Source organism: Haliaeetus albicilla, chromosome 7 (genome assembly GCF_947461875.1).
Source record: "Haliaeetus albicilla chromosome 7, bHalAlb1.1, whole genome shotgun sequence".
Lineage (NCBI taxonomy): Eukaryota > Metazoa > Chordata > Aves > Accipitriformes > Accipitridae > Haliaeetus > Haliaeetus albicilla.
In genome coordinates this window covers 21545422-21572393 of record NC_091489.1, presented here as the reverse complement: position 1 = coordinate 21572393, position 26972 = coordinate 21545422, and the positions used below count along the sequence as shown (strand labels likewise).

The window sequence follows — 26972 nt, the reverse complement described above, 5'->3', positions numbered from 1 at the left end:
AATTCCATTTTTTGTGTTCCAGATAGGACAGGCTCTGTCTCTGTCGGCAAGCCACATAGATTCTGATGTCACCAGGGTATATCAGATCCCTCCAGCTACATTATATCATGTGGTAAGAGATCTGTGGGAACAGCTGTACCATTCTCATTCTTGGATTGAGAGCCTGCCACTTACCGTTTCAAGCAACAGATACAGCTCTCAGAAACAAACTCTGCCTATGAGACACTGCTCATTTTCCTGTTATTTATTAACTGGACCTTGGTCTTAAATTGCTTGCAGATTGAAAAAAAAAAAAAGATGTTTAAAAGAATTCACTTTCTTCTATAGCTAATAGGGCAAATTTAATTGAGATAGGGAGCTGCAGGTCACAGTTTATGTTGATAGACATGAACACCCCAAACCTCCGCAATGGAGTACTTGTTGCATCTGCTACTGCACTCCCTGGCACCTGGGCCACAACAGGTATTCTGTCACGCTATCCCTTAACAGCAGAAGATGGGATCAGTCTTCAGTGAAGCTATCCATTTTATTTTCTTTTTTTAAGGATCTTGCTGCAAATACTATCTTGTAACTATTTATAAGTAAAAAATAGTCTTTAAAAGGTAGACTTCAGAATAAAAAGGTGGGGGGCTGAGTAAATTGTGAACCCATTGGAAAGTTGCAGTTGCAGTTTCCAAAATGAACCTCATGTTTAAAAACAGAATTGCTAGCAGAAATATTTGGGAGCTTCTGAACTAGAACCTCTGAACATCTCTTACACTCTATCATGAATCTGAAGAGGAATCAAGCAAACCAAGCACTCACTCATGAAGTGAGTGCCTTTCAGGCTGTTTCCATCTTAGGTCTGTTTTGCATAATCATAATACAGACCCCAAAGCAGTCAAAGGACAATATATTCTTTTCACAAAGGCATTAACTGTTTATTTTTCTGTTTGTCCTTTTTTTTTGTATTTATGAATAGTTGACAAGGAATTAGTTGTCCAAATGGGTTTACTTGAGCCAATTCTGGATCTGCTTGAGTCAGAGGATCCCACTGTCCAGTGTAATTCTTGTGCCTGCACCATGATTTTGGCTGTTTCAGGTGAGTGTGCTGTTCTTTCCCATTATCCTCTGCAGTGAATTCATTCAACTCTTACCTTATATTTCAAGGTGAAACAACGTATTATTTGCACTTAGTTTAAGAGTCATACGATGCAGCAACAAGTTTTGGTATTCCCACATCATAAATTCAACCTCTTGAGATTCCAGTTAAGATCTTTTTCTCAGTGTTTCTGACCTTCATTCTCTTGTGATTATAAACCTTTTTCTGATTTCCAACCTAAATATATTCATGACCAGCTTATCTTAGTTAGTGTCTACATTGGCTTTTGCTTTAGTAGTTCTGCCTCTCTGATGTCTATGCTGATGAGGCTCCTTCATTTTACTAAACTGAAAAAGCCAAGCTCATTTAAGACTCCTCCTGTAAGTGAGGCTCTCCATTAATCTTCATAGCCCTTCTGGGTGTAAATGATATGTTCCAGACATGGAACATAGCAATTGCATCTGCTGTTTTGTGATACCACAGACCTCAGACGTTGTTGCAGTCCCAAGATGTACATAAATGCTGCAGGAATTCCATTTTGAATTCATCTCTTCTGAAAGAGAGGTCACCAGAAATGTGCAGTATTTCAGCTGGAGTCTCACCTGTGTCTTTTATTGTGGCATCCAGGGAAATATGTTTTGCAGTACATCTCATGATAAAACCTGGGTTTTTTGTGATTGCATCATGGTGATGTTGTCATCCTGCAGCTTTAATCACTTAGTCTTTCTCCTCTGCTGCTATTTCCAGCAGACACCAGTTAATTAAGGGTCTGCAACAAATGTTTCCAAGTGCATGGCCCTGCATTTTGTAGTATAAGGTTTCATTCTGTTTCTGTTGCTTCAGTCTTCTAAACTGTCCGTTATTTGTAAAATATTCCAGTCCTCCACCACATTGACAGTGCTGCACTTGCACCTTTGTATTAACTTTCTGGTTCAAAACCAACTACAGACCAGTCCTTGTGGAATTCCACTTGTAGCCTCCTTCCAGGTGGTCATTCCCATTCAGCAAAACTTGCTGCTAGCTTACTTTAAGTCAGTTCCTTATCCATCCGTACTACTTGCATTTGTCACCAACTTCTGTTGCTTAACTATGCATATTTCATATCATGATATAGATATTTTCCTGGCATCCAGACATAACCTTTCTTTTGGTAACTGTGGTTGAGCTTATCAGGTTAGTCAGGCTTATTCTGCCTTTTGCAAACTGTGTAATTCTACTGTATAAATTGTGTAAAGGCCTGTATGAAAGCCATGAGTAACATTTATTTCCTCTCCCATAGTGTTTATTCCATCAGCTTCCCTCTCCAGCGTGGGAAGTTGCAATCAGATCTCCCAGAAGGCTGACAGAAGCATGGTGAAAGCGTTACTTTCTCATTTAAGTATTAGTGTTGCAAAAGGAGAGTGGATAAGCAGGATCCAACTACATGAAAGTGCATTTTTTCCCATCTTTTTTTTTTTTTTTAATTTGCAGGTTTTTAAACACTTTTCCCCTTGAAACTTATTTTTAAGTGTTGCATATTATTATGGTCAGGTTAAGAACTCTGTATACTGCATTACTTTGTGTGGAATGCGAACTGCCCCATTTAAATGTCTAAATCAGGCAAGGCATTGCTAGAATTTTAGGTACCTGGCACTAGAAGGACTTACTTTATGTATGCTCAGTGAAGTTATGCCCCTGAAGATCTACAGAGAGATGTCCCTTCACCTGTTTTAAGCAGCCCACAGAGAAAGCGACTTGTCTGGGGACCTAAGGATGTTCCTTGGTCCTGAAGGCACTCTGGCCCTTCTAGATGGCTCTGTCTTTAACCCAGAGTGTAGGGAACCCTCAGCCACTCCAGATCCAATCCACCTTCATTCTCTGTTGAGGCTGGTCACCTAATACCTTTGCACACTCCCTTAAGTGACAGTCTACTTCTGAGCACAAGTAGTTCAAATTAAGCACTCAAGGAGCTTTCAAACTACATAGGAAGGCATCTGCTGAACACGGAGGTAGGCAGTGCTGCAAGTGCATAAGCTGGGCTGCTGCCTGGGATTTGATCAGTATTGAGGATCTCTGTCCCAGTTTAACTAGGATTTGGATGGTCTGGATCCATTTATTTCTTTTTCAGACTATATTTAGCTATCACAGCAATGAAACTAAAGCAAGAGGCAATTCTCTTGAGTTTATTTTAATTTTAACTCACAGACTCTGATGATATCTTAAAGGATCTGCTTGAGAAAAGAATTCTGTTCAGTCATGTCCTTCAAGTAAGCCATTCATGCTTCAGAGTGGTTTAAAAAAAGATAAATACGGAAGCACAACCAAATTAGGAAAATCCTTAGATAGCTTTAAGGTGACTAAAATTCTAAATCCAAGAATGGTAATGTGTCTTAATTCTGCTGCAGTGAGCATGAAAGACTGTGTACAGAGTGAAGCTGTTTAGCAATGTGACTGCAAGTTATATGTAAACTGGGTTGCCTGGTACTTACCTGCTGCAATAGGTAGCCAAAAATAAAAACAGCAAACAAACCCATTCAGATGAAAATGATTTGAAGGTCAGTTTGTTCCAACACCAGCATTTGTCCACATAGCAAAAGGACACATGCACATTTGCAATAATGTGCAGCTTCTCAATCTGTGAGTGAAAGTAATCAGTTTTGGGATAAGAACTCTTCTCAGCATACATATGAACAGAACTAAACATTCACAGCAAGGGTTTAGGGAGGCCTGAACATCTGCATTAAGCTAAACAAGGAGGATGCACTGCGTATAGAGCACATTCAGAGTTGTACTGACAGGAGAATTTTCAAGCACACAATAGCAGAGAATGGAAGGAAAGAATTTATAAATGCAGGTTTCAAGGTGAGTTATTCAAACCCAGCTTGAGTAGATGTTATTGATTTCCCCACCTTAGAGTAGCATCTAAACCACCAGTAGCATCTAACCACCAGCATATGTGGTTCCCTTCTAAAAGCACTCTTAAGGTTGCATCCGTGGAGGGACTGCATTACTTAGATAAACAGGTGGTCCAGGAGAGAAACATAGTCTAGCCTGCCACATCTCTTATGGAGATGATAGTACAGTTACACATCTTGGGGAGATAGATATCTCCATTCATTCTGTCATAAGTTGACAAAACAGATAGTGTTCAGCCACACTGTCTACCAAAACTAGAATGAGAATGGAAAAGAGAATAAGGGAAAATGACATATGTAAAAATAAATCCAGCAAACTCACAATAATGGGCACTAACAGAGACTGCAGAGAACTTGTCAGCTAGTGAATGACCCAAGGGAAAAGAAAGAAAAAAAATATTTTTTTTTTTATTTTGGTCACAGAGGTTTCCATCACGTGGGTACCTGTTGTGGTCTCTCCACTCGCCCATGATGAATGCGGGCGCTCCAGTCCTTCCCAGGCCGGAGTGGGGTGCCGGCATCTCCACGTGCCACCTCCCTGCAAAGCAGGCTGTAAAACCTCATCCTGTCACTGTAGGCTTCCAGAGTTGACCACCACCTCTGAGCCCTCAGGCAGAAAAATTGTTTGAGCTGTCATGGATGTGAAGCCTTTCCAAATCAAGCCAGTTATGTTTCTTTAAGGAAGAAGAACCTTTGAAGCACCCAATGGGTCATTTTCTGTCACAGCCAGTGCTTCATTCCAAAGATCTTCAGACAGGAAACACACGCCTGAGAAGCTCTCTCTCTCGAGGATATAGGATTCCCCTTCCCTGCCCTAGAAGGGAAAGTGGAAGAAAGAATTTGCCCAAGTTTTGTCCAAATATTTGTAATCCCTTTGCCCAAATTTTGTCCAAATATTTGTAATCCCTTTGCCCAAATGTGAGGTTCTCTTCCACATTCAGAAACATTCATGGAGTGTATTGTGTGGAAGAATAAAGGAAGCAGCAATATCTGAATTCTCAATCTTTTTACCTCTCTTTTTTACTCAACTAATCAGAGTTTACATCACACCAGACTGGTTTCCGTCAGTTGGAGCCGCACAAAAGAATTTCTGCTTCCGCTGAGGGAAACAAAAGAACAATATGCAGGCAAATGAGATTGGAGAAAGGCTTGTCTACAAAATTGTCCAGAATATTTAACCAGAATAATAGCTTCCTACATGGAAAAGCTATTTTTAAATACATGACTCTTCCCTGAACAATTATTTTGCTCAAAAATTAAAGTATTTTTTTCCAGAATAAAAGGTATTTCCTTGAGTATAAAATAAGCATATGAAGGCAGAAAAGGACTTATTCTGGAATACTAAACTGATACTGACTGAACTATACTTGAATAAATATCCTGGATTATCTGTGTATGTCAGTTCCCCAGTATAGATAAGCTCCAGCTATAGAAATAATGGCTTTGTTCTCTTAACTCTCTAAGTTAGTTGGCACCTGAATAGTTGATCTCCTCCAAATACCTTCATATTTCTTGCTTTCTTCTGCTTCATATTTTTCTCTGCAAACTTCTAGAGACTGGCCATTGTTTAAACTGTCTAGAAATGCACATAAATGAAGCAATACTCAGCTAAAACTCCTGTGGCCTCCAGTGGTAGTTTGGCTCATATAAATAATGGAAGATGTAGACTATGGACTTTGCTTTTTCCTTTTATAAAATAATCTGCAGAATACTATGATCTTAAAAGAATCGTTCATTGGTCTAATTCCCATTTAAATTTCATCAACTTCAAAGAACACCATTGCCAACACCTTACTTTTTCAAAATTATGCCACTAGAATACTTATAAGATATGAATACAGATAATGTATATATATAAATAAGACAGTAAAAGGGAGAGGGCCATAGCTGTCTCAGTGTGGCAGCAGGTTATTTGTTGCAAATGTTTTGACGGCCTCATGGTAGAGGGGTAGGGAAGAGCATAATGGAAGGATTCTCTTCTGTACAGCACAGCTGAGATTACCTTCAGTAAGTCCAAACCAAAAAGAGTAGAACTAAAAACAGATATTTTTTTTCTAAATTGTATTATATTTCATAGCATAGTATAACTTTACCATATGTAGTATACTTACACAGTCTATAAATATGTTGTATAGTATTTTATAGTATATAGTTAATTTTATAGAATTATTTAAGTATTACAGTTTTTTTCCCTAGTTTTTCATCCAAGAGTCTCGAGGGACTCCGCAGATCTTTCTTGAATTCTCCTTGTACTCCAGGATGTTGAATACAACTGTACAACTTAATACACTGCCATGCAGGAAGCATAACCACTTCAGAGAAGCATCTTTTCAAATTCCAGTGGTTAAGTCAAATCCTGTCTTTAGAAACCTCAGTGTTGTTTGTAGCTGTCAAAGAAGTGACACAAGCACATTCAAAGAGAGAAATCGGCCCTGAATATACCCTGCTAAATTAATTCAGTCTTACCTGCAATTAATTATGTAGTTTTTGGTTGGCACACTGTGAATAGTTTGATCAGACATACCAGGGGTACAAGGCAAGTATGACACCTTGCTAACCTGTTTAAGGGGATTTGCAGTCTTTTTATTTTAATCATCCCAGTCACAAAATAAAAGCATTGAAGCAGCTGTGATCTGTGGCTAATCCAGAAGTCATGAGTTAGTTCTTTCCCACTGAGCTCTTGGAATTGTTAAGTTTCCTTTGAGCATGCAGAGAAATTTTGATATATACCAAAGAATCAGAGAAGCGAACACCAAAGAAGTCTAGTCCTGCTAGTTGTCCTGCTTGTGGCTCACAGTAAGATGGCAATGTCTTCTTTCTTTCTTTTTCTGATTCTTTTCTCCAGAGTCCAACCGAGAGGCAATTGGCGCTGCTCGAGGAGTTACACCCCTACTGTCTCTTGCCAATTCCTACGATCCTAGAGTCCAACAAAATGCAGTTGGTGCTATTCTCAACCTCACACAATCAGGTACTTTCTGACTAATGGTTTATCTAAAATTGCTGAAATAAAATTTCTCACTGATAGAAAAATAATTCAAAAGGGTTAAGGCAAGAATAAAAGCATATCTGAGCAACAAATTATTTTCTTTGCATATGGCATTCAAGTCAGTAACATAGACTGATGATTTAAGTTTGGCCTCTCTTTAGTTAAGACAGACCCTTTTTTGCCTAGTACTGAAATAGAAAGTCTTGATTTTCAACCCCAACTGGCTAATGTACAAGCACTTAAATCATCAGTCAAAGAAATAGAAAAAAAATAATCGTTTGCTGAAGAAATCACTTGGTCTAAAAAGTTAGCAGCAAATTTGGTGGTCCTGTGAAGCAATCTCAGAAGCTTATCCAACAAGGTCAAGCTCTAGGAACATTTGACTTGTATCCCTAACCTGATACTGAAAGACACAAAATATAACTATTATGGGCCAGACATTAAAGGCTCCTGGAATATCTGCCAACAGCTTTAGCAAAAGCAGTATTTAGTCCTCTGTAATAATATCTGCACTCCCATACATTAACTCTGAAACAAACTACCATTAAATCTCATCTAACTGGATGATACCTTTATCCCACACAGCTAAATTACACAGTCATGAGTAATGTCTCTTATCTCTACATGGTGGAAGGGAATGGTTGGCAAGAACTTCTACAGTTGGCTATTACACTTCTGTTATTATTCAAAATTTTTTAAGAGAATTTGTTTTTTAAACACAGAAATCATGGTGAATATTATACCTGAGGTTTTTCAGCTTCTCCAGCAATTCAGATTCTCAGAACAGTCTTTAGCGTAAAACCAGCAAAGGCTTAGTCAATCAAACAGCTAGTCATTTTGCTAAAATGTCTGCATACTGCTATATTGCACAAGCTCTAAATTATATTCTCTCCAGTCACACTGATTGGCATCTATTTGGACAACATCACCACTCTCTAGAATCCAATGATTGTGCATATCCCTTTTGAATGGTGCCTCCAGATGAGGGGAAGGGGAAAGACACACCAACAGCATTTTTTTTTTTTTTTTCCAAATGGCAGAGAAAATCCAACATGTCCTATGCAAGGAAGGAGCCCTACCAGTTCTTACCTTGCTGCTGGAATCTCCTGACTCAGAAGTGCAGGTATGGCTCAAACAGGTCAGATTTTTCAAACAGTCACAGTGTGACTGTAAGGAGAGCATGAACCACAATGTGTGGAAATGAAAAGGTGGAGAGGAGGGAAAGTCTCTCTAGAGAAGTGGGGAAACATGTGAGAACATCTTGGTGAAACCCAGCTCAGTCAAATAGTGTATATTCAAAACACTCAATTTGTCTAGCTCCACGGGAGGAAGTTTATGACACAGAAGTGCATCTGCCAGCACACACTAATACATGCACACAGTTGTTACGCGGTTACCTTCTGTGTCTTTCAGAGCATCAGACAAGTTGCAGATAGGCCTCTTCCTCTGTTGGTTTTTTTTTGCATCCTAACTTTAATCTTCCACTCTAAGCAATCTTACTAAGTGTTCTGAGAAGGCATAACTTGCAAACATTTTTTTCTTATTATTGTAAATGTCTGGGAAATCTTCCTATTTTATGCCTAGAATCACACTTCTTTGTGATTCTGCACACTTAACAGAGAGCTGGTCTTGGTTCAAAAGTATGCCGATGAAAAACTGTGAATCAGCATTGTAAACCTTAAAATCCGCTAGTTCATTCATTCAGTCCTCTGAGTAGTACAAGATTGTTTCCTCCATCAGTTTTGTTATCTCTGTTCAGATTTCTTTTAAATGTCTGAAGGGATGGAGCCTCTGGAAGTGCTTTCTGCAAACTGTTTCAGCATTATCATCTTTCTCTGAGATTCATCTCAAAATTACCTTCTCTGCAGTTCAACCTGTTTCTTCTAATTATACCTCCCTAGTAATACATACTCTTACATGTATGATCCTCTGTAGTGTTTATGTTTAAATCCTTTGAAAATGATCTCTTGGCATGCTAGGGCAATGACTACATCCAGCTTGAGGAACTCAATGTAAACATATAATACAGTAGATGCAGATGACCTAACTTAGGTGCCAGCAGCAGTATCGTTGCAGCAGCACAGCACATTCCCAAATACCCAGGGTCCTAATGGATTTGTACAACATGCAGTGCCACAGCATGATTGCCGTTGTAGCTATAGCAGATTGCATTGCTTTTCCTGGAGGAAGCCCACTTAGGCTGTTATCACGTCAACCCAATAAAACACCCTTAAGGTGAAAAAGGACTTTATTTTCATCAGCTCTAAATCTGAGCATATCTCTGATTTATTTTTATTCTCTTCAACATGTCACCACTGTGACCTCCTCTGTTTCCTTTTTTCTCGGTTCTCTGCAGTATTACAGCTGTGCTACCTTAAGCAACGTAGCAGCCAACGTTCAGCACCACGAAGCCATGCTGAGACCTGGCAACAGATTCCTGCTGCGGACACTCATATCTCTCCTATCCTCTTCTGTGGACAAGGTGAAGTTGTAACTTTCTCTTTGTGTAAAAACTTAGCATCAGAGTAGAGCTATAAACTTGGGCTTCCAGTTTCAGTCTTGCACAATTACGCTCATCTATTGTACAGGGGCCTATGCAGTATCTTTCCCATGAGAAAAGATGCATATATTAGAAGATACATAGGTTCTACAAGGTTAATGTATGGAGAGAGAGAAGGGAAATCATTAAAGTTGTTCCACAGCCCTGGATGCTTCCTTTAGACTAGGATGGCCTGTATTCTTTAAATTTAAAACTACATGTGTGAAGTGCTCTGTCCAGGCTCTCAACTACCTTTGATCATTGTGTCTGCGACAGAAGGTAGCTGGAGCATCTATTATGCTACTTTTTTTTTTTCTGTTTGGTATCCGTATCTTTGACTGTATGGCTTCAGAGAATAACATCTTGAAAATTTTGCTTTGTTGGGAGCCACACCAAAGAAACTTCAATAAGCCACAGTTCAGGATTTAAAGGGTGAACCTTAAATTCTGTGTAGGAGGGAGGCAAAAAAAAGGCAAAGCAAATGAGACAAATTTCACTCCTTTTTCCTATAACTTATCTGACATTCTAAAATAAACCAACATCTGAACTCATTGGCTCTTCCTCATCAACAACAGGATGACTGATACTAGAGGAGGATGAAAAAAATTCATCAAAAGTTTGGGAAAAAAAAAAATAATTTCCCAAAATTTATTCTCTGAAGATAATGTAATAGCTTGTTAGTGTTGTCACATTTATTTTGCATACAATAGGCAAGAACATGCATTACTGAAACCGCTCTTTTTTCCCCTCTCTCTTTCTATTTTTTTTTTCCCCTCTTTGGCACAAGCAGGTTTCAAGCCAGGCATGTGTTTGCCTAAGAAATTTGGCTACCAGTGGTAAGCAATATCTTGGAGATAAAGAAACCACACTATTTCTTTTTCTTTCTCTCTCTGCCTTTCAGACTGAGCAGAGTGGGCTGGGAATCTTTCATATTAAAAGCACAGAGATACCCTCTTTTCTACATTTTAATTGAATGTTAAGGGAAGAGGGAGGTGCAGTGCATACACTAACTAAATCTGTCTCAGAGCTCCCAGGTAGCAAGGGGAAGTATCTGGACAAAGTGAGAGAAACAGCAGGGGTCTTCTTATGCACAGAGCCTTTGCAACTTACTAAGCTTTTCTCCCTTCTCTGTTTCCTAAGCATTAAACCCAATTAGGACAGAATGCCTCCTGAAATTGCTGCTTGAGTGGGGACCTGCCTTCTCCCAAGGCATGAATCTGTCTATCATTAAATATAATTTTCTCCCAAGCATTTGTCATCCTTTTAAAAAAATCCTATGCTATTAAATGCCCAAGATCTGTTTCTATGGCATACTTGGGAGACGAAAGCAGAGGACTGGCACGCTCAACGCTAGAGCCCTAGGGTCCAGGGTAGAGTTGTTCATCTAGAAAATGTAAAGGTGCTTAATTTTCAAGCACTCACAATTATATTGGAGCTGGGAGTGAAGGAACTGCTGCGCTGCTCCTTGGCGTGGTTGAAAACCCCTGGTCTGCTTGGCCTTTTAGGACTGCCGCTCCATCTGCTGGCTGCTTTGGCATTGCCTTTTAGTGCCCAAAAGCACTCGCTGAGGTTGCAGGGACAAGTGAGATGTAAGGATTCAGCCAGGATGGCTGATCTCTCCCCTGGCTAACCAGAACTCTGCGAGATAGGTGGTGCTTGGAGAGGTCTTTCTGTCTGTGCAGCAGAATCTGCCACCTTCTTACTGGGCCTTATTGCCAATGAAGGACTCTGGAAATTCCCCTCATTTCTTCTTGCTGAGGTTCAGACACAAACTGAAGGGTGCCCAAACCTACGTTCTGTTCTCAAGCCTGTATTAATCCCTTGGCAAAAGGAGCTGGAACAAATGAGGGTTTATTTTTATAACTAAACGTCCAGCATTGTCCCATCCCACAGAGATGGGGAGGTCGCCTCTAATTTCATCACTGAGGCACAGTCAAATGTTTGAGTCGGGGCCCAAATACCTCCTCATGGTGCTCTGAAGCTCCTTGATCTCAGTCATTTTCCCAAACCAGCGGACATCCAGGCTGAGATGGTTGCTGAGGACGTCCTGCCCAAGCTGTGCTCTCTCCTGGCATCTGGCAGCGAGGACGTGCGTCACGCCTCCATTGCTCTGCTCTGGATACTGTCCCAGCACCGGCACAACCAGGTAGGGGAGGTCATTTTCCAAGACCAGAGGGGAAAGACTAGTTCTGGCCACCACCTGGAGTAATGCCCTGTTACGGCAAAATTACATACAAAATGCATTTTGAGAATGACCAATAGGGTCTGTGTGACTTCCCAACCCTTCTCTCTCCCACCCAGAATAACAAGATTTTGTCTGCACTGTCACTAACTACCCGAGGAGCCTCTCTGTTGTGGTGAGGTGGGATCCAAAGGATCCTGTAGTTAATCAGATTGCCTACAAGGTGACCAAGGGGAGGGTAGAGGGGGTGATGGATGTCAGATTCTCGGATGTGTGGACACTGCCCTGCACACCCTGCAACTCCCTGTGGTCCCCTCAGTCCCGAGACTGTAGGTGTCCAGATGGGTGTACAAGGGGCAGGGGACATGCATAGCACCATGAGAGACTACAACCATGGGCGCAGCTGATGAAGCTATTCCTTGGTTACAGAGCTTCCACACACACTGAAAAGCAGGGAAACTAATTTAGAGCGTGCATTTAAAGTGCATCAGCGCAAAATAAAGTGCAAAAATACATTACTTCCCTATATGGACAGTTATTCAAAAGTACATTTGCATAAATTTAACATCTTTTGAATTAGGATCAAGACAGCAAGGGGGACTAATACAGTTTGAAATCCTATCTATCTTTAGCTAATTCACTAGGACTTTTCCTGTGTATCCTCAAGTCCTTAGTTACAGAACGGTTCTTTTGCCCACGTTCAGGGTAAACACCACCATTAACAGTGCAACACTATGCAAATACATGAAGAAGTCTGACTAGAAATAAACTACAGCAAATAAACAAAACAGACACTCCTGCTGCACTTTCATCCTCCACATAAAACAGCAAAACCAGTAAGTAGCAACTGACAAATTATTATTATGATTAAATGTGCTTTTCCATTACAGTAATTAAAGACATCCTTAGGAACATGGATATGTAAGGTTTTTGATAGGTGTCTTAAGCTAACAATAACCTTTTAAGAGAGTCAGAGTTTGGGTAGATATCAAAAAAATGTGAGAACCTTTTCTGCCACATTACTTTAAGCAGTAGTGACAGACAGTTTGAGTAACCACAGCTGGGCTTAGATGCTTCTTGTGGCTGAAATACACTCAGTCTGACTTGAAATTTCCTCTGGGTATTGGAAGCCTGGTGCCTTATACCTCAGTTGCACATACACAGCACAGTACAAACCAAATTGCACCTCCTCTTAACTGTGGGACATGATGGAAAAAATGGGTAAGCTCAATGCCTGGGAAGCAGCAACTAGAGCACAGAGCTTTTCAAAGGCACTGTGGCTTCAGAGGTTTTGTGCTGGCTGCATTAGCACCAAACGTCCTCATTGCTTGTCAGACTGCCTCATGCAATCAAAACACAATTTGCTCTCAACAAGCTTACAACTGAAATGCATTAAGTTAGTCGGGGGCTATTTGCACAGTAAAAATGTTACTCGGTATGAGACATTATGGTGGAACATTGTCCTCGCTCGCATTTGCTTTTCTTGCCCCCAAACACCATTTGCACTTTTTGTTCTCCCAGCAAAGAGTACCCGCAACTCTTTTCCTCCTCGATCCTGAAACGTGTCTTTACCAGTGCTTCAGAGCCCCAGCTACAAAGGGCACGGCGCAGTGTCAGTGGGAACAAAGGCACAGGGAGCTGAGCCTTGTTACACCAGGAGTGAAACAGCCTGTCCTTCACGGGGGAAAAGGGTCAGCAGCAGGAGGCTGGAAAACGAAGCATCGCCCTTGAGGGTTTATTCTCCAGTGAGAAGTATCTACATGTCAGAATTTGTTTTAGTGAGCAAACACGGCTGTCCCTGACTACTCACAGTTGCTGCTTTGTGTGAGTGAGCCCTGGGCACTCTGAGAAGAGACTGACCTCTCCTTACTCATATCCTGCCTCCCCACCTCCATGCCTTTTCTGGCCTGTTTTTCAAATCTTTTCAAGGTTTCTTTAACTCAGGCTGAATTCTCCATGAGTGAAAGAGGGAATTCTCCATGGGAACAGCTGTTGCAAAACAAACCACCAAACAAAGCTAACCTTTACAACCAAGTCAAGTGATGCTTGAATTATTACAAATACTACCCAGGATACAATAGGGCAGAATTCATCTGCCCTTTCGTTACCATGAAGCAAACACCCAGGAATGCTTCACAGGAGCTCCTCTCCCTGCTTAAACCCCTTTTTTTGCGATCCCCTGGCCAGGCTGTTGACAGCAATTCCCAGCAAGCGCTGGAAAACTTCCTTCTTGCAGGAGGAATTTCATTCAGTTCTCCCAAGGACAGTCCAACCCTGAAACACTAAAGAAAGAGTAAGGCTTTGTGAAAAAACAGCCTTTTAAATCATGTTCCTTTGAGCAAAGACATGGAAGTCAGGGTGGCAGGAGTCTGTCTACTCCAGATGATGCCACTGACTTTCCACTCCAGGTACAAAATAACTTTGCCTTCCCATCTTGCTACCTAGTAAACAGGGGATAATATTTGTCTTAGCAAGAAATCCCTGGCTAAAGGGTACGAGTGCAGCATTGTGACTGTAAGCACAGTTGCTGCTGGAATGATTTTCCTTGCCTTTTTTTTTTTTTTTTTTTTAATCTTGGGAGAAGTTAGATCAGCATCCACCTGAACCACCCAATCCATTTTCACTCAGAGTTTTCTCATGATTCTCTTGTGCTGTGCAGGATTGAGCCAAAAAACAAAATCTGGATCCCAGCCATATGCCAGCCAAAAAAGAGGTTCAGCAAAATTTAAAGTACTGTCACTTGCTAATGTAGATCCTAAACAAACAGCAGAGCTTGGCAGGGAAGTCATTGTATATTAGAAAGTTCATTTACAGTCCATAGAAAATTTCGTCCTCCCAGGCTGTAGCAAATCAAATAAGGGTACTGTAGTTGATGAGATTACAGAGAAAAGAGGACACTTGGGCCAAAACCACAGAAAACAGTCATTAATGGTAATTTAATTAGATTATCTAAAATTATATTATTTCTGCCTTTGAAGAGAAGGAAAAATAAAACCAGTGAAAATTTACAGCCATATCTGCATATAGGATTTTTTTAATGCCCTGAGTTTAGGCATAGCACTGCCCTCTCCATCTATTTTCATGTTTTATTTTAGGATTGCTGGCTGTGACAGTGCTTAAAATGAACATAAGTGAAGATGTCAGCTGATATTAAATAAGATACACTTTTACAATTTAACCTAAGTAAAAGAAAGATGTAAGTTAAACTATTTTTTAAAGACATCTGCCTTTCATCACTGCTTCAGTGATCCTGCCATTTCACAGGTTTCAGAATTATGCAGTTTTTCTCAACTTGATGTAGGACCAATGATTTTTTTTATATTGAACACTCTTGCTAATGTGTCTCAATTTCTAAGTAGCACAAATAATATAGTTCATTGCAAAGAAACATAAGAACTGCATAAAGAACTCAAATTCATAAGGGAAAGAGACTGAAAGAAAAAACGCTCCCAAGAGAAGAGACCTAACCCAAAGCCTGCTGAGATCAGGTTTCTTTTATAAACAGCAGCGCCCCCTTAATCCATACTGCTATTGAAGAAATTACCTGGGCAGTAATCCAAACTCAGAAGATCTGATTCAATTAATATTAGTGGTAACTGGAGGAAGACTACATTCAGAGAGAGAGGTACTCAGTAAAGTCCCTCTAAAATATCCATCAAGCAGCAGAGAAATGTACATATAAACTCAGAAGATGCTGTTCAGAACATGTTACTAAAGTGGTGCCTGATCACGAACTGATCTAAACATACAGTCCGTTATTGTAGGCGAGGTAAATTGCTGAGGTACTGAAGGACACACTGCTGCTGCTACTTCACCATGTACTTTTGCCTTTTACACCTACCCTGACCACTTCTCCTTCCAGTCAGGATCACGTGTCCTTCCCCTGACTACCGACAACCTCTGGGAAGCATTTGATGCAAACAAAAATAAACTACCAGACCTTAAAGACTCCAGCTTTCCATAGCAAGTGTTCTGTAGATCAGTGCCAGTCAGTAAATCATATTTTGAGAGAAAAAAACTACTGGACCCAGTCACTACACCACTGGTTTAAATGAGCTAAGTAATGCTCTTCTTTCAGAGCTAAGATCTATCTATCTATAGTTTGCTGCAAAGTTGCATTGTGTTGTCCATACTGGATGTAATTGAGATACCGGTTGCTATTCTCAGGACACTCTGGCATGTGTCAAGCTGCTACAGAGCCTGGGAATGCTACTGTCAGCGCATAAAACAGACCCTGTGATTGTTGGCCATACTGCTTGTATCATCAAAAACCTGAGCCTTTCCAAAAACAGACAGGTATGTACCCAATATTTTTCACTGAACTATACCCTGGGAGGTTGCAGTTTTATTTACATCAAATCAGCATTACCCACAGAAAGATTTTTTTTTTAAATGAAACACATGCCAAGGATACTCTGCACAAAATGTGTAGGAACAAAAGGACCTGATGTGCCATAATGAAAGGGGGTTTTATTTATATTTTTCCAATACAATACAAAAATGCTAATGAAAATAAGAAATGTCTAATTTTTCCTACGTGTGATGTGGTTACCTAATTTGAATGACTGCATCATAGGTATAAAGTACTTCTAGCAAAGACATTTCATACTAATTAAAGGAACCATCCAGGAAAATCTGAAGTTTGTTAGAAACTGAATCCTTATTTCCTAACTCTCACTCTTTGGCTGCCCTTAGTTATCCACTTATGATGTTCAACACTGCTCTATTTTCACTCCCAGTTTGTTAAATATAACCCCAGCTACTGATGTACATTTTGCCTGTTTGGCAAGGTACTAGTTGTGCCAAGTTGCTATAAAGATCTCCGTTGCTGACTTTGCTTCTAATGAGATCCATATCCACAGATGCACTTCCTTTCTCCTTGCCTTTTAAGAGTACCTTGTTCAAACAGTGCCACTAGTAACAATCAATATTGGGGAAAAAAACCCACCTAAATCCTTGTTGCTGCTTTGCCCCACTTTCTAGCACACACTTTTTGAGACTCAGTTCCTTTTTTTTCCTCTGTGTTCATGATCCAGTTACCACTAGTTCTAGAGATTTAAACTAGCCAAAAGGAAAACCTTTTCCAATTTTTTTTTTCACTTATACTAAGATAAAAATTTCTGATAGTTGTGAAATCAATTTTTGCAGGGAAATAGATTCCCTCAAACTCAAAGCCCACAGTAAGAGTAAAAATGGACCATCCTTTCAAAGTTTGCTTTAAAAAGATTACCATGTTTTTTGCTTAAATTCTGTGACTTTATTCTGTTATCAGCAGGGAGCTGGTTCACCTTCCTAAAGCTTTATATCGTATAGAGTATTTAGCTCTCACTGCACAAGTGCATCCATAGACATGACTGGGAGTGCCAGGTTTCCAGGGTCAGTTCCAGGGAACCGTCCCTAAAACACATAAGAGTCCTTGGCACAAGAGGAAAAAAGTGTTGGTTTTGTGCCAGCAGGACATGAACAGAGTGTGGGAGCTTGAAAGGCAGCAGTCTTGAATCCAGCTTCAACCTCTTAAGCAGCAAGTTAAAAACCTGCAACATAAAAGGAGCACACAAAAAAAGATAACTCCCTTTTGTTGATAGACACCTGAGCTCCCTTATGGAGGTGTGAGCAGCTTCCATTAGTAGGACCTCCCAGAGAGCTGATGACTTTGTGATTCAACTTCACTAGTAACCAGTCACCTTCAGGTGACTCATTCAGGACTCATGCTTTGGTGTCATGTGCTATTAATCCAGGTCAGCACGGGCTGAGTCTCCTATCTGTTTTCAACTCGGTCTGTAAAATATATATCCCAGCACAGATTCAACCTAAAAGATAAGGGATGCACAGCAAAGCTTAATTCATAACATTTCTCTCCAGAAACAGAACTCACCTTTGCTAGTGAGAGGTCATCTCATATTTCTGCAGATTAGAGCATTTCAACACCAGAAAGTTTTCAGAGCCCTGGAGGCAAAGAAAAGAAACTGAAAACCTTGCACATTTCCCAGTGCTCTGTCCTGTAGCACTCAGCTTAATCACCTCTGCAGCAAGACTTGAGCAAATGACAGCTTAATACTAACATACAGCCTGGTACAGCAGCAATAGGTCAGGAAATTCTTTGAGCTCAGAGTTATTGCTGAGAGTTATTCAGTACTTCTCAAGTCATACAACACTAAAACGTAATGAAAATGCTAAACATGAATCTCTCTCTTGTTGCAGAGAATCATTGAGAGTCCATGTGTTCAAGGTCTCCTCCAGACCATGCTTTCTATCGACACTCAAGAAGACTCTCTTCATTATGTGACGTCTTGCCTTGCTGAACTAGCAAAGCAAGGTAGGGAAGCAACCGCACCATAAATGGCTTAATCTGAGAACTGTACCTATCCTTCATTAATCCTAATAGGAGATGAAGCGCAGGTGCACATACAGCCCGGGTCTTTCCCTTTAAATTCACTGGGAGTTTTGCTGTAAGCTTCAAGAAGAACAAGATCCAACTCGCTGGCAGGACACATGGGCTTCATTGTTTGCACTTTTTCCTGTTGAACTGCTTAGAATTTTTATTCAAAATTCTTTGTCCTGAATTTTACTGCCGTACAGGGCCTGTCTACTTTTCTTTGTAACATCGCCCAGTTTCTCTGGCTGAATTAATTTCATGAAAGCAGAAACTAATATAAGAAGAGAAAAAGACTAAAATACAAAGTGGCCCTTTCTCTTTAAAAGTTTTACACATAGATTTTATAAGAAATCCCAAATTAGCACCAGTGGAAGGTACAGCACTCCTCATGGCAGAAAGGACCAGTGTAAATTTTCCCAGCCTGCCCCAGCATTGGATATTGTCTGTCAAACATTTCGTCTTATGTATCTGGTGTAACTGCCATGCAACTGGTGACATGTCACATTTAATTTTGCAAGAGGTGCCCAGCAGCTGCTGGACAGACTGAGCCGACTAGGCAATAGCAGATCTCGTACATAAAGTGATTCATTCTTTCAGAACACAAACCCAACAAAATAAAAATCCACCAGCCTTTCTGTGAATCAAATCCATGGCCCTACCTTACGGAGAGCATAACCTCAGGACATGGTCCTTTTTTACAACCTAAACATACTTATTGCACAAGTTCAGCACTTACGTTGCTTCTCCAGCTGCATGAAGGATTTCCTATTTAGGCAGTATTGTTTCTGGTAGACCTCTCACCTTCATTTCTTCGACACCGGAGTTTCTGTTTACAGACTACTCTCTTGTCTGTCTGTCTTCCAGAAGGAGCCACGTTATGCATGGTCCAATGGATGGATGAGCCCTTGACAAAGTGCTTGGTGAGACTGGCTGGCCAAGTGGAACATACTGAGCCATCCTTTCAAGCTGCCTCCATCATCCAGCACATGATAGGTCATGGTAACTGTCACACAGCATTAACTATGCTTTCAAAGAGATTTATGGCTGTCTGGAATGAAATGAGCCTTTTCCCAAAGGAGTGAACTGTCAGGCACTGAACAACCTTTTAACATTCCTATAGCATCCTCCATCTGGTCTCTACAAATTTATTAGCATAAAAGTACCTACAGTCACCCCTGAAATACACATAAAACAGTGCTTGAGTGCACGAGAAAGCCCAGGGATGAAAATGGACCATAAAGACCTGATTCAAGTGTTTGTTGCCTGCTTCAAGCACTACCATTCTGCAGGGCTAGTCTGCAGCCAATGCTATGGTCCTTAAAAAACAACTTAAGTAGGGAGGTGGGAGACCATAAAGTACCAAGGGAAAAATGAGAACATGTTTCAGATGAGTCACTGTTGCATCTTTCTGTTTGAGCCTCCTTCTCAGCATATACAATGTGATGGCATTCCCTGCAGATAGGAGCAGAGGTTGGTAGAGACAATTTCAATGGGGTGGTTGTGTTCCAAAATTTTGGATCACCTCTGCTCCCTGACAAGCAAGAGGAAAGCATCTTGATGAACAAAACGCTGCTGTTGTAATTCTAGACTAGATTAGCAGGAGCGGTGAAGCAAAGTGGCTTTTAAGAATGTAGCCTGTATTTTTTTAAATTTCAGTGAGAGAGAATTAGAAAAGCATTATTTTTACCTGCAGAAAACAAACAGCTTTATGCTTAATATACTTGTCCCATGCAGCTGAGAACCTTTAAGACTCACAAGGAAAAAGGTGTTCAGATAATTCTTGCCACGTTCTCTAGAAAAGCATGGTTAGATTTTAATCCTTAGATGTGAGAGAAACTGAAGTCGCTCATGAGTCTCCAATAAGTGAAAACGCAAACCTGTTTCAATTCTACCATCAAGGATTTGCAACAGAGCAGATTCTTAAGTAGTGAATAGAGTCCAACAGCATAATCGCTTCATGGATCGGTTAGCATGACCAGCTGATCAGTCCGTAAATCAGCATGCACCTTGCACAAGGACCAGCTTTCTAGCACAGCAGCCCACTCAGCATTTTATTTACCTCAAGATTCAGCGATACCGTCAGAGGCTGTAGTACATGCAAGTCCTTTGTCATTCTTTGCAGTAGCGTTGCTTGTAGGTGAAGTTGGACGAGTCATTAATTGTTACAAAAATCAGTTTTCAAAGTGTTTTAAAGGCTCCTATTGATCTCCAGTGGTTCTCCCATTTATGCAGAAAAAATGATGCTTTTGCTGAAGAGTCACACCAGAGAAATTCAGGCCTACCTCAAGAACTTTCTTACTCACCAAGAGATTCGCTTTCAGCAGCTGGGCATCTCTACATTCTGCAGACTGCGAGAAGGTATGTCCTTCCCGCTGGGCTGAGCCCCCGGGGTGCTGCCAGGCACTGCCGGCTCCTATCAGCAGCGAACAACGGGCACTGCTCCGTCACAGAAGTGACAATGCCAGGCAACTTCCTCAGGGGACTAGCTCCGCTCACTTAAAAGGAATGGAATAATCTCAAGGGTAGCTGTTACCTTACGTGTTTTTAAATAATGAAGAATATTTTGTGATAAAGGCAGGGGGTTTCTTTGCTTGTTTGCTTGCTTTAAAACTAAAGGCTTTCTGACCAGCGGGGAAACAGGACTTCAGGTACAGATGGTTTTATCTAATATAAGAATGTTTGGCACTAGATGCAGCCTAAATGCTTTTCAAATATGATTTTAGTTTATTTTGATAGAGCAAGCAAATAAGCAAATCGCATGATGAGCTAGTATTAAAGCTGGGAAGTCTCACGTCTTTTTAATATTATGATTCTGTTGATTTTTTTCTATTTTTGATTAGGTTTTTTTTTTGTTTTAGGTAGAAGTTGAGTACAGATGAGAGCTATAATATGGTAATAAATGTATATAGTGTGTATCTTCACATATATAGAGCCAGAGCCAAGACCCTGCTACATCCTGATATGCACCTATTGCAGAAGGCTGAATATGGCAACTGAGCTTTAGACACCTGGATCAGGAGAATTTAGCAGCAGACAATATTGTATGGTCGTAGGGATGAAAACTGAATTAGTATCTGCTTTGCATGGTAGTAGAATATTGTTCTAACTTCTCTATACTTTACACTGTAGTAAGAACCATCAACAGTATCTAACCTGAAATAGAAGCTTTCTAAGCATCTACATTAAAATACAGGGAAAAAACAGTAGGTTGCCTAACACTTGTTTTTCCTCTTCAGATCCAGAATTTTCATTAGCATTCAGAAAAAGCCAAATGGCCAAACTCCTTGAGCAAGTCCGTCAACAAACAGAAGAAACTCAAGAGCTCCTTAGGGCAGCTATTTGCCACGAAGACAGTTCATATTTAAGCTGCATGGCTTATGAAAACTTACCAGATCCAAGAGCCTGAACTTTCAGAGAAGCCAATTCTTCTCATTGGTTCCTGTAGTTAAAGTTTTCCTGCTAGTTACAGTTTCATCATACAAAAGAGATGTTCCGATAACAAGAATCGGAGCAGGTCAAAAAAACAATCCTTTGAACACTTTGGCTGGCTGCTTAAGTGTGCTTGAGGACTACAGCTACCTTCCTCCCAACTGTTTGGAAAACATCTGTTATGCTTGGGTAATCTTTCATGGTTTGTTTTTAGTTTCCTCACTCCCCCTCCAAAAAACTCGGGCTGTATTCATGAGGTTTTATTCACTTAACAGGCTGATTCTACTGAAGAGGCATCTCTCAAGCACACAGGTTCCTCTGCATTCATCTTTATTTTATTTCTGTTCCATGTCCCTTATTTCAGAGCACACTCCAGGAACCTGAGTTTAGAAAATAACTGAATTAACACATACTATAAAGGTAGCAAACTACTAACAGGTTACTACAGGAAGTAACTGCTGAGGGACAACTCAGAGAAAATGCAAGAAATTTGTAAGAAACAAGAGTAGAGCAAGCCTTAAGGCTGATCCTTGCATACACTGTAGGCACTACTCACCAGCAGAAAAGCAAAGACACACTGAGGCAGGTAAATATTGGATAGAGCATGTTCAGAATATAGCAGCTACCATGAAAGATTTGGGTGAGACGTGTTTGAATACAGAAATCTGTGTTCTGCAAATGGTAAATTTCCAAAGGTACTTGCAACAGGGGGAAAGTGAATAAAGCTGGCAAAATTAGGAATTGATTTTAAATATTGATATTGATATTTCATTTTAAAAGGACTTAAAGAACAAAAAAAGTAGTAGTATGTTTAAATTCAACTCATTTTCTTGCATGTATACAGGATACTGAACAACCTCCCCTCCCCTTTCCTCCAGAGGCAGAGTCTGTCTCACAGACCTTTTAGTAAATCAAAACAGTATTTTTCAGGAAAAAAATGTAGCACAGAGCCTTGAAAGTATGGGGCACTAGTTTTTTAATGTAGGTTTTAATTTGTAATAGAACAGTAATCTAATAATAATAATAATCATCATCATCTATTAGTAATCCAATTCCACCTTTGATCAATACACTTGTTTTTAAATACAAGAATCTGGCTGGAGATTCATGCTGAACTGGCTGGAATACTAAAATTTTGGAATCACTCTTCTGGGAAACATCTGCTCCCAGGTAGCAGAGTTTCTCACAAAAACACGTCAGAAGAGTTTCCTGTGTTTTGAGGTACTTCTGACCATGGTATAATTCGTACATGCATGTAAAGCTTTAGAGAAATTTAAAAAAAAAATTATTCTGTTATAACTAAGAGTTCAACATTGCATTTTACTGTGGCCCAAATCTCTAAGGTTAGTTTTGGTGCTTGGGAGCAGCATTTCTGCTAATGATTCCTTTTAATAACTGCAAGTTCTCTCCAATAGTACTGTTTAAAAAAAGTCCAACCAAAAACACACTCAAAAGCCTCTCTGCAGTGCAGTAAAAAGGCCTGTTAAAGAACAGGGTAGACAGAGACTTCAGATAAAACAGTTCTAAAGCATTTTCAATATTCATGTGTGACAGAAATTTTCTTTTGAAATCTTATGTGAAAGACCCATGTGCTCAGCTGTCGGCAGTTGGGCTTATTAAAACAGAAGACTACAAAGAGCTGAATGACACAGCTAGGAACAAAACCAGAAAATCTCAAACTTCAGGCCACCTCCTTGGGTGACTTTAGATCATTTCCCAAAAGGAAAATCAGTGCAATATTAAGCAATGGCATTAGAATCTGTGTGTTTTTCTTAGGTATTTAATTGCAAACAATACTTTTAAGGTCCTAGCAAGAAGGAAAACAACAAAGCGTTCTTCATCAGGAATGAGGAGATGAGACAAGCAAAGCTAAAGGTGAACAGCCCAGTAGTTGTGAATGTACTGAACTAAACTCACTGAATGTCATCCCTGTAAGCATTTATGTTGTGCTGTTAAGACATAAGCAAGGAGCTGAGTCTTTCCAAAGCACAGTCTACCTGCTGTGAAAGGTTACTACTCCGTAACTTCAGAGTAGCCATCTGTGGCTCCTACAGTTGCTAGCTCTACCTCACCGAGTAGTTAAGTGTTGCCTCCAACAGTACAAACAACAAAAACCATTGCAATAGCAGGCAAAGGAGCTGGCCTTCGTTCGATACCGTATTTTATTATCAAGAACATTCAACAGAAAAACTATTTTTCCATGCATTTAAAGTGGCTTAAACCAAAACTTAAAATTTCAATTCATTTTTTTTAGTGGGTTGTGGTTTTTTTGATTCATACACCTAATTCTACTCCCAGTTCCTCAGCTTTTAGTTTGTATGTGGGGCCCTTGAAATGGAGGAAAATTTCTCTCTCATTTGAAGCAAACCCGTAATGAATACAGTTATAAATTTTTACTGCAGTCTGGTTAGGAAAAAAAAAACAACAAAAAACCCAAAACACCACACATGAGAAATGAAGCAGGCTCTTTATCTCTGTGCTGCAAACAGTGAAACAAGCATTCTGAAGTCTCACAAAACCTGATCAGCATAATTTAAACCTGAGCCTAAATGAATCCTCAAACTTAAAACTGAAGCTAAATCTTAGTGGCTATTTCTTTGCTCTGTTTCTAGCTGTAAGTGGCCCTGTACTGATTTTCTAGTAAAGAGATTAAAGGAAACCTGAAGAAAAGTTTTAAGCAGACCAGGAGTAGCAAGAAGAGTTTTCCATCACAGATTGACTCCTGTTTCAAGTTTGCAAGAAAAATGAAAATATAAATAGAAGTAAATATTTCAAACAAGTTTTATTTGGTACTTACATGCTATATATAGGTTTAAAGAAAAACTACATATTTTGGACACTATTGTGGCTGTGTACATGGAAAACTAAAGAAAGCAAGAAAGGAACCCAATTTATTTTACTGTGTCGCAAGCTGCTCTTGAAAGCATTCTCACTGAATGGCTGTTTTTTCCCTTCCATATACATTCTGGCAGATGAAGTCTCTTTTCCATTGCATTTCCATTGCTTTTATCCCATCTCCTGTACAAGATGAACACTTGGCAGCAGCAGAAAGTCACTTCTTCAAAAACGCTTCAGCTTTTGTCTCAGAGGAATTCTTCTCCTAGCAGACTTTCTGCACAGCTTCCTAGAGGCCTAGCTCAGCGCTCACTAAAGGCAAGTACAGGAACCTTAATGGTACATTCTCTGGTAGCATGAAGTGAAACCCCATAAGCCTCCGTTTCCACTAGCCAAGGATCTGCTCACCGACTTCAGTGAGCAATGCATCAAGCCCTGGTTGGTGCTTCAAACTCAAATACCTCGAGTGAGCCCTGCCTGTAACAGCATTGTTTATCAAAGCACAAAAAGGTGCAAGATTTTACAGTTCTGTCCAATAGCAACCAAAAGTGAGGGATGGAAAAATGACAGTAGAAATCAGCATCAAACTAAAGAGAAAGCAACCTGCATTGCTCCTCTTATCATTCAAACTGCAGTGCTTTATAAAAACCACACACTACATAAAAAACACAAACAATGACCGTTTTCCATTTGCTCTGAAACGAGCAAAACCAAGAAATCCCTAGACCTGCTTCATCATCCAAAAATCAAATATCTCAGGTTTCACACAGTCTTCAATAGTCTGATAAGGCAAAGTCTTCCATCACTGGGAAAAGCAGCAATTTACAGGACTCAGAACAAGGTACTTCCTTGCGTGTGTGCCCATATGGGTACACATCTTTTATAGTATTGTGAACGTGGATGTAACTAAAAAAAAAAATCAAGTTTGCAGTATTGTTTTACCACATTTTTCTAATTTATTCAATTAAAGGATTTATTTCTGTACTGAACAAAATTCATAAATACATCATCTAGGAGAACAATAGGTTTTCCTCTTGTCCATGAAAAAATAATGCTTTCAAATTTTCACATTTTAAAACCTGCCTTATTTTGTGTTTTTAGAGAAAATGTGAGAAGATCATAGTGACGTCTCAATTTACAGAATGTCCCTGTAGGAATTACATTTACAAGAACCTGATACAGAAGCCTATACTTTGCCCCTATAATTAGAGTTCTCTGCAATAATATTTAAACCAACAGGTTTAAATAAAACACCCCATTAACTCTACTTGTAGAGCAATGAGGTATTTATTTTTCAAGTATTAGAACCACAAAGTGTAAAAGATTCTTTGCCAATTTTACAATTATGCCTTTTAAACCAACACCCACCTTTTTAGAAAAAGAATCAGTCCCACCACCCAAATCAGCCCATTGCTTTCAGATTCCAGTGTCTTGTGTCTTAAGGAATGCAGAAATATCCATTTACTAACAGAAAAAGCTTGTTGGAAAAAGCCATATTAAGTAATGCATGTGAAGCATGATTTTTCTAGTGATGAAAGCTATTAGAAAGGTGATCCAAGTCTATTCCCATCATTTCTTCTGCTGGTTTTACTAAAGTCCTTCCAAAAAAGATATTCAATAAATCTTTAAAAAACTGGAGAGAAAAAATAAAACACTCCTTCATAGCATGGAAGAAACTCCACTGACTGCAGAGATGCTCATATCACCTTTGGTTCTTCAGAAGAAACAATCAGATCACTTCTACAACAAAAGGCATCAAAAATGACAGGTCAGCAAAGAGTGACAATGCTTACTTCAAAATGCTATGTATTTACGCAATTATTTTATTGTAAGATTATTTTCCTTACATTTTCTAGCCACAGAAAAAGAAAATGGTAGTCCAATTTAATCTGCTAAATTGGTATTTGTTTACCTACCATCCTTTAAAAGTTGTGATGCAATTCAGAAAGGTCTAGTGTGCTGCAAACCACTTGATGAGGGAAACACATCCAGAATTTTACAGAAAAGGTAGGTACCAGCTCCCCTTCTGCATGTGTGTATCAGATATTACACTTGCAGAACTGGAACATGGTTGCTGATCATAAGCTAGGAACAGCAGTTGTCACTTATCATTTCTGTTTGAAAGCACAGGGCAAACATTTTCAAGCAACTTCAAATGGCAGAAAGTACACTGTAACTGAGAAGCCCCCCCTCAAAGAAAAGATAAGGCCTCACCATAATTTGCACAGCATCTGTATGTACTTGGCATGCATAGCTTTACAAAGTGGAGATATGCTCCTTTCCCCAAATAATATGGGGTATAAAAATGCTTAAATTAATCAACTTATAGCAATTAAAAGCTCTAGGTCCTCTGTCAATTACAACACATTACAAATGTCAACGAACCAAGGTGAACCTACCTGCTGTTTGATGTGTTTGAACACTATCTACCTGAGGCAAGAGGGTCCCCTTATCTTCAAAGGCTAGAATTGGATTCAAAGGAATTTCAGGACTATTGCTTCCATCATTGTTCATGGCATCCAGCCGGGATGGCTTAGAACCAATAGGCAGGTTTATGATCTCTTCAAAGTTATCATTCTGCATAGATGTTCCATTTTCGTTTGCATTTTTCTCTGGATTGAGATTGCTGAAAGAGAAACAGGTATTTCCT

The 26972-nt window shown here is 39.8% G+C and overlaps 2 protein-coding genes across 5 annotated transcripts in view; one reads left to right on the top strand and one right to left on the bottom strand.

The window, feature by feature from the left end:
- The window catches only part of LOC104321317 (uncharacterized), a 36204-nt gene extending 10718 nt beyond the window's left edge, over positions 1–25486 (top strand). The window contains exons 5-15 of the mRNA XM_009923941.2: positions 962–1081; positions 6821–6943; positions 8002–8084; positions 9318–9443; positions 10291–10336; positions 11513–11646; positions 15850–15978; positions 17884–17998; positions 18923–19057; positions 20291–20416; positions 21295–25486. Coding sequence (XP_009922243.2) covers positions 962–1081; positions 6821–6943; positions 8002–8084; positions 9318–9443; positions 10291–10336; positions 11513–11646; positions 15850–15978; positions 17884–17998; positions 18923–19057; positions 20291–20416; positions 21295–21464 — 1307 coding nt within the window. The 3' untranslated portion in view covers positions 21465–25486. The remainder of the gene's footprint in view (positions 1–961; positions 1082–6820; positions 6944–8001; positions 8085–9317; positions 9444–10290; positions 10337–11512; positions 11647–15849; positions 15979–17883; positions 17999–18922; positions 19058–20290; positions 20417–21294) is intronic.
- MAP7 (microtubule associated protein 7) overlaps positions 24251–26972 on the bottom strand; it is a 125398-nt gene continuing 122676 nt past the window's right edge. For all 4 annotated transcript variants that reach the window (XM_069787245.1, XM_069787244.1, XM_069787246.1 and 1 more), the window contains 2 exons: positions 26722–26948; positions 24251–26062 (listed from right to left, as the gene is read on the bottom strand). In XM_069787245.1, coding sequence (XP_069643346.1) covers positions 26052–26062; positions 26722–26948 — 238 coding nt within the window. In that variant the 3' untranslated portion in view covers positions 24251–26051. The remainder of the gene's footprint in view (positions 26063–26721; positions 26949–26972) is intronic.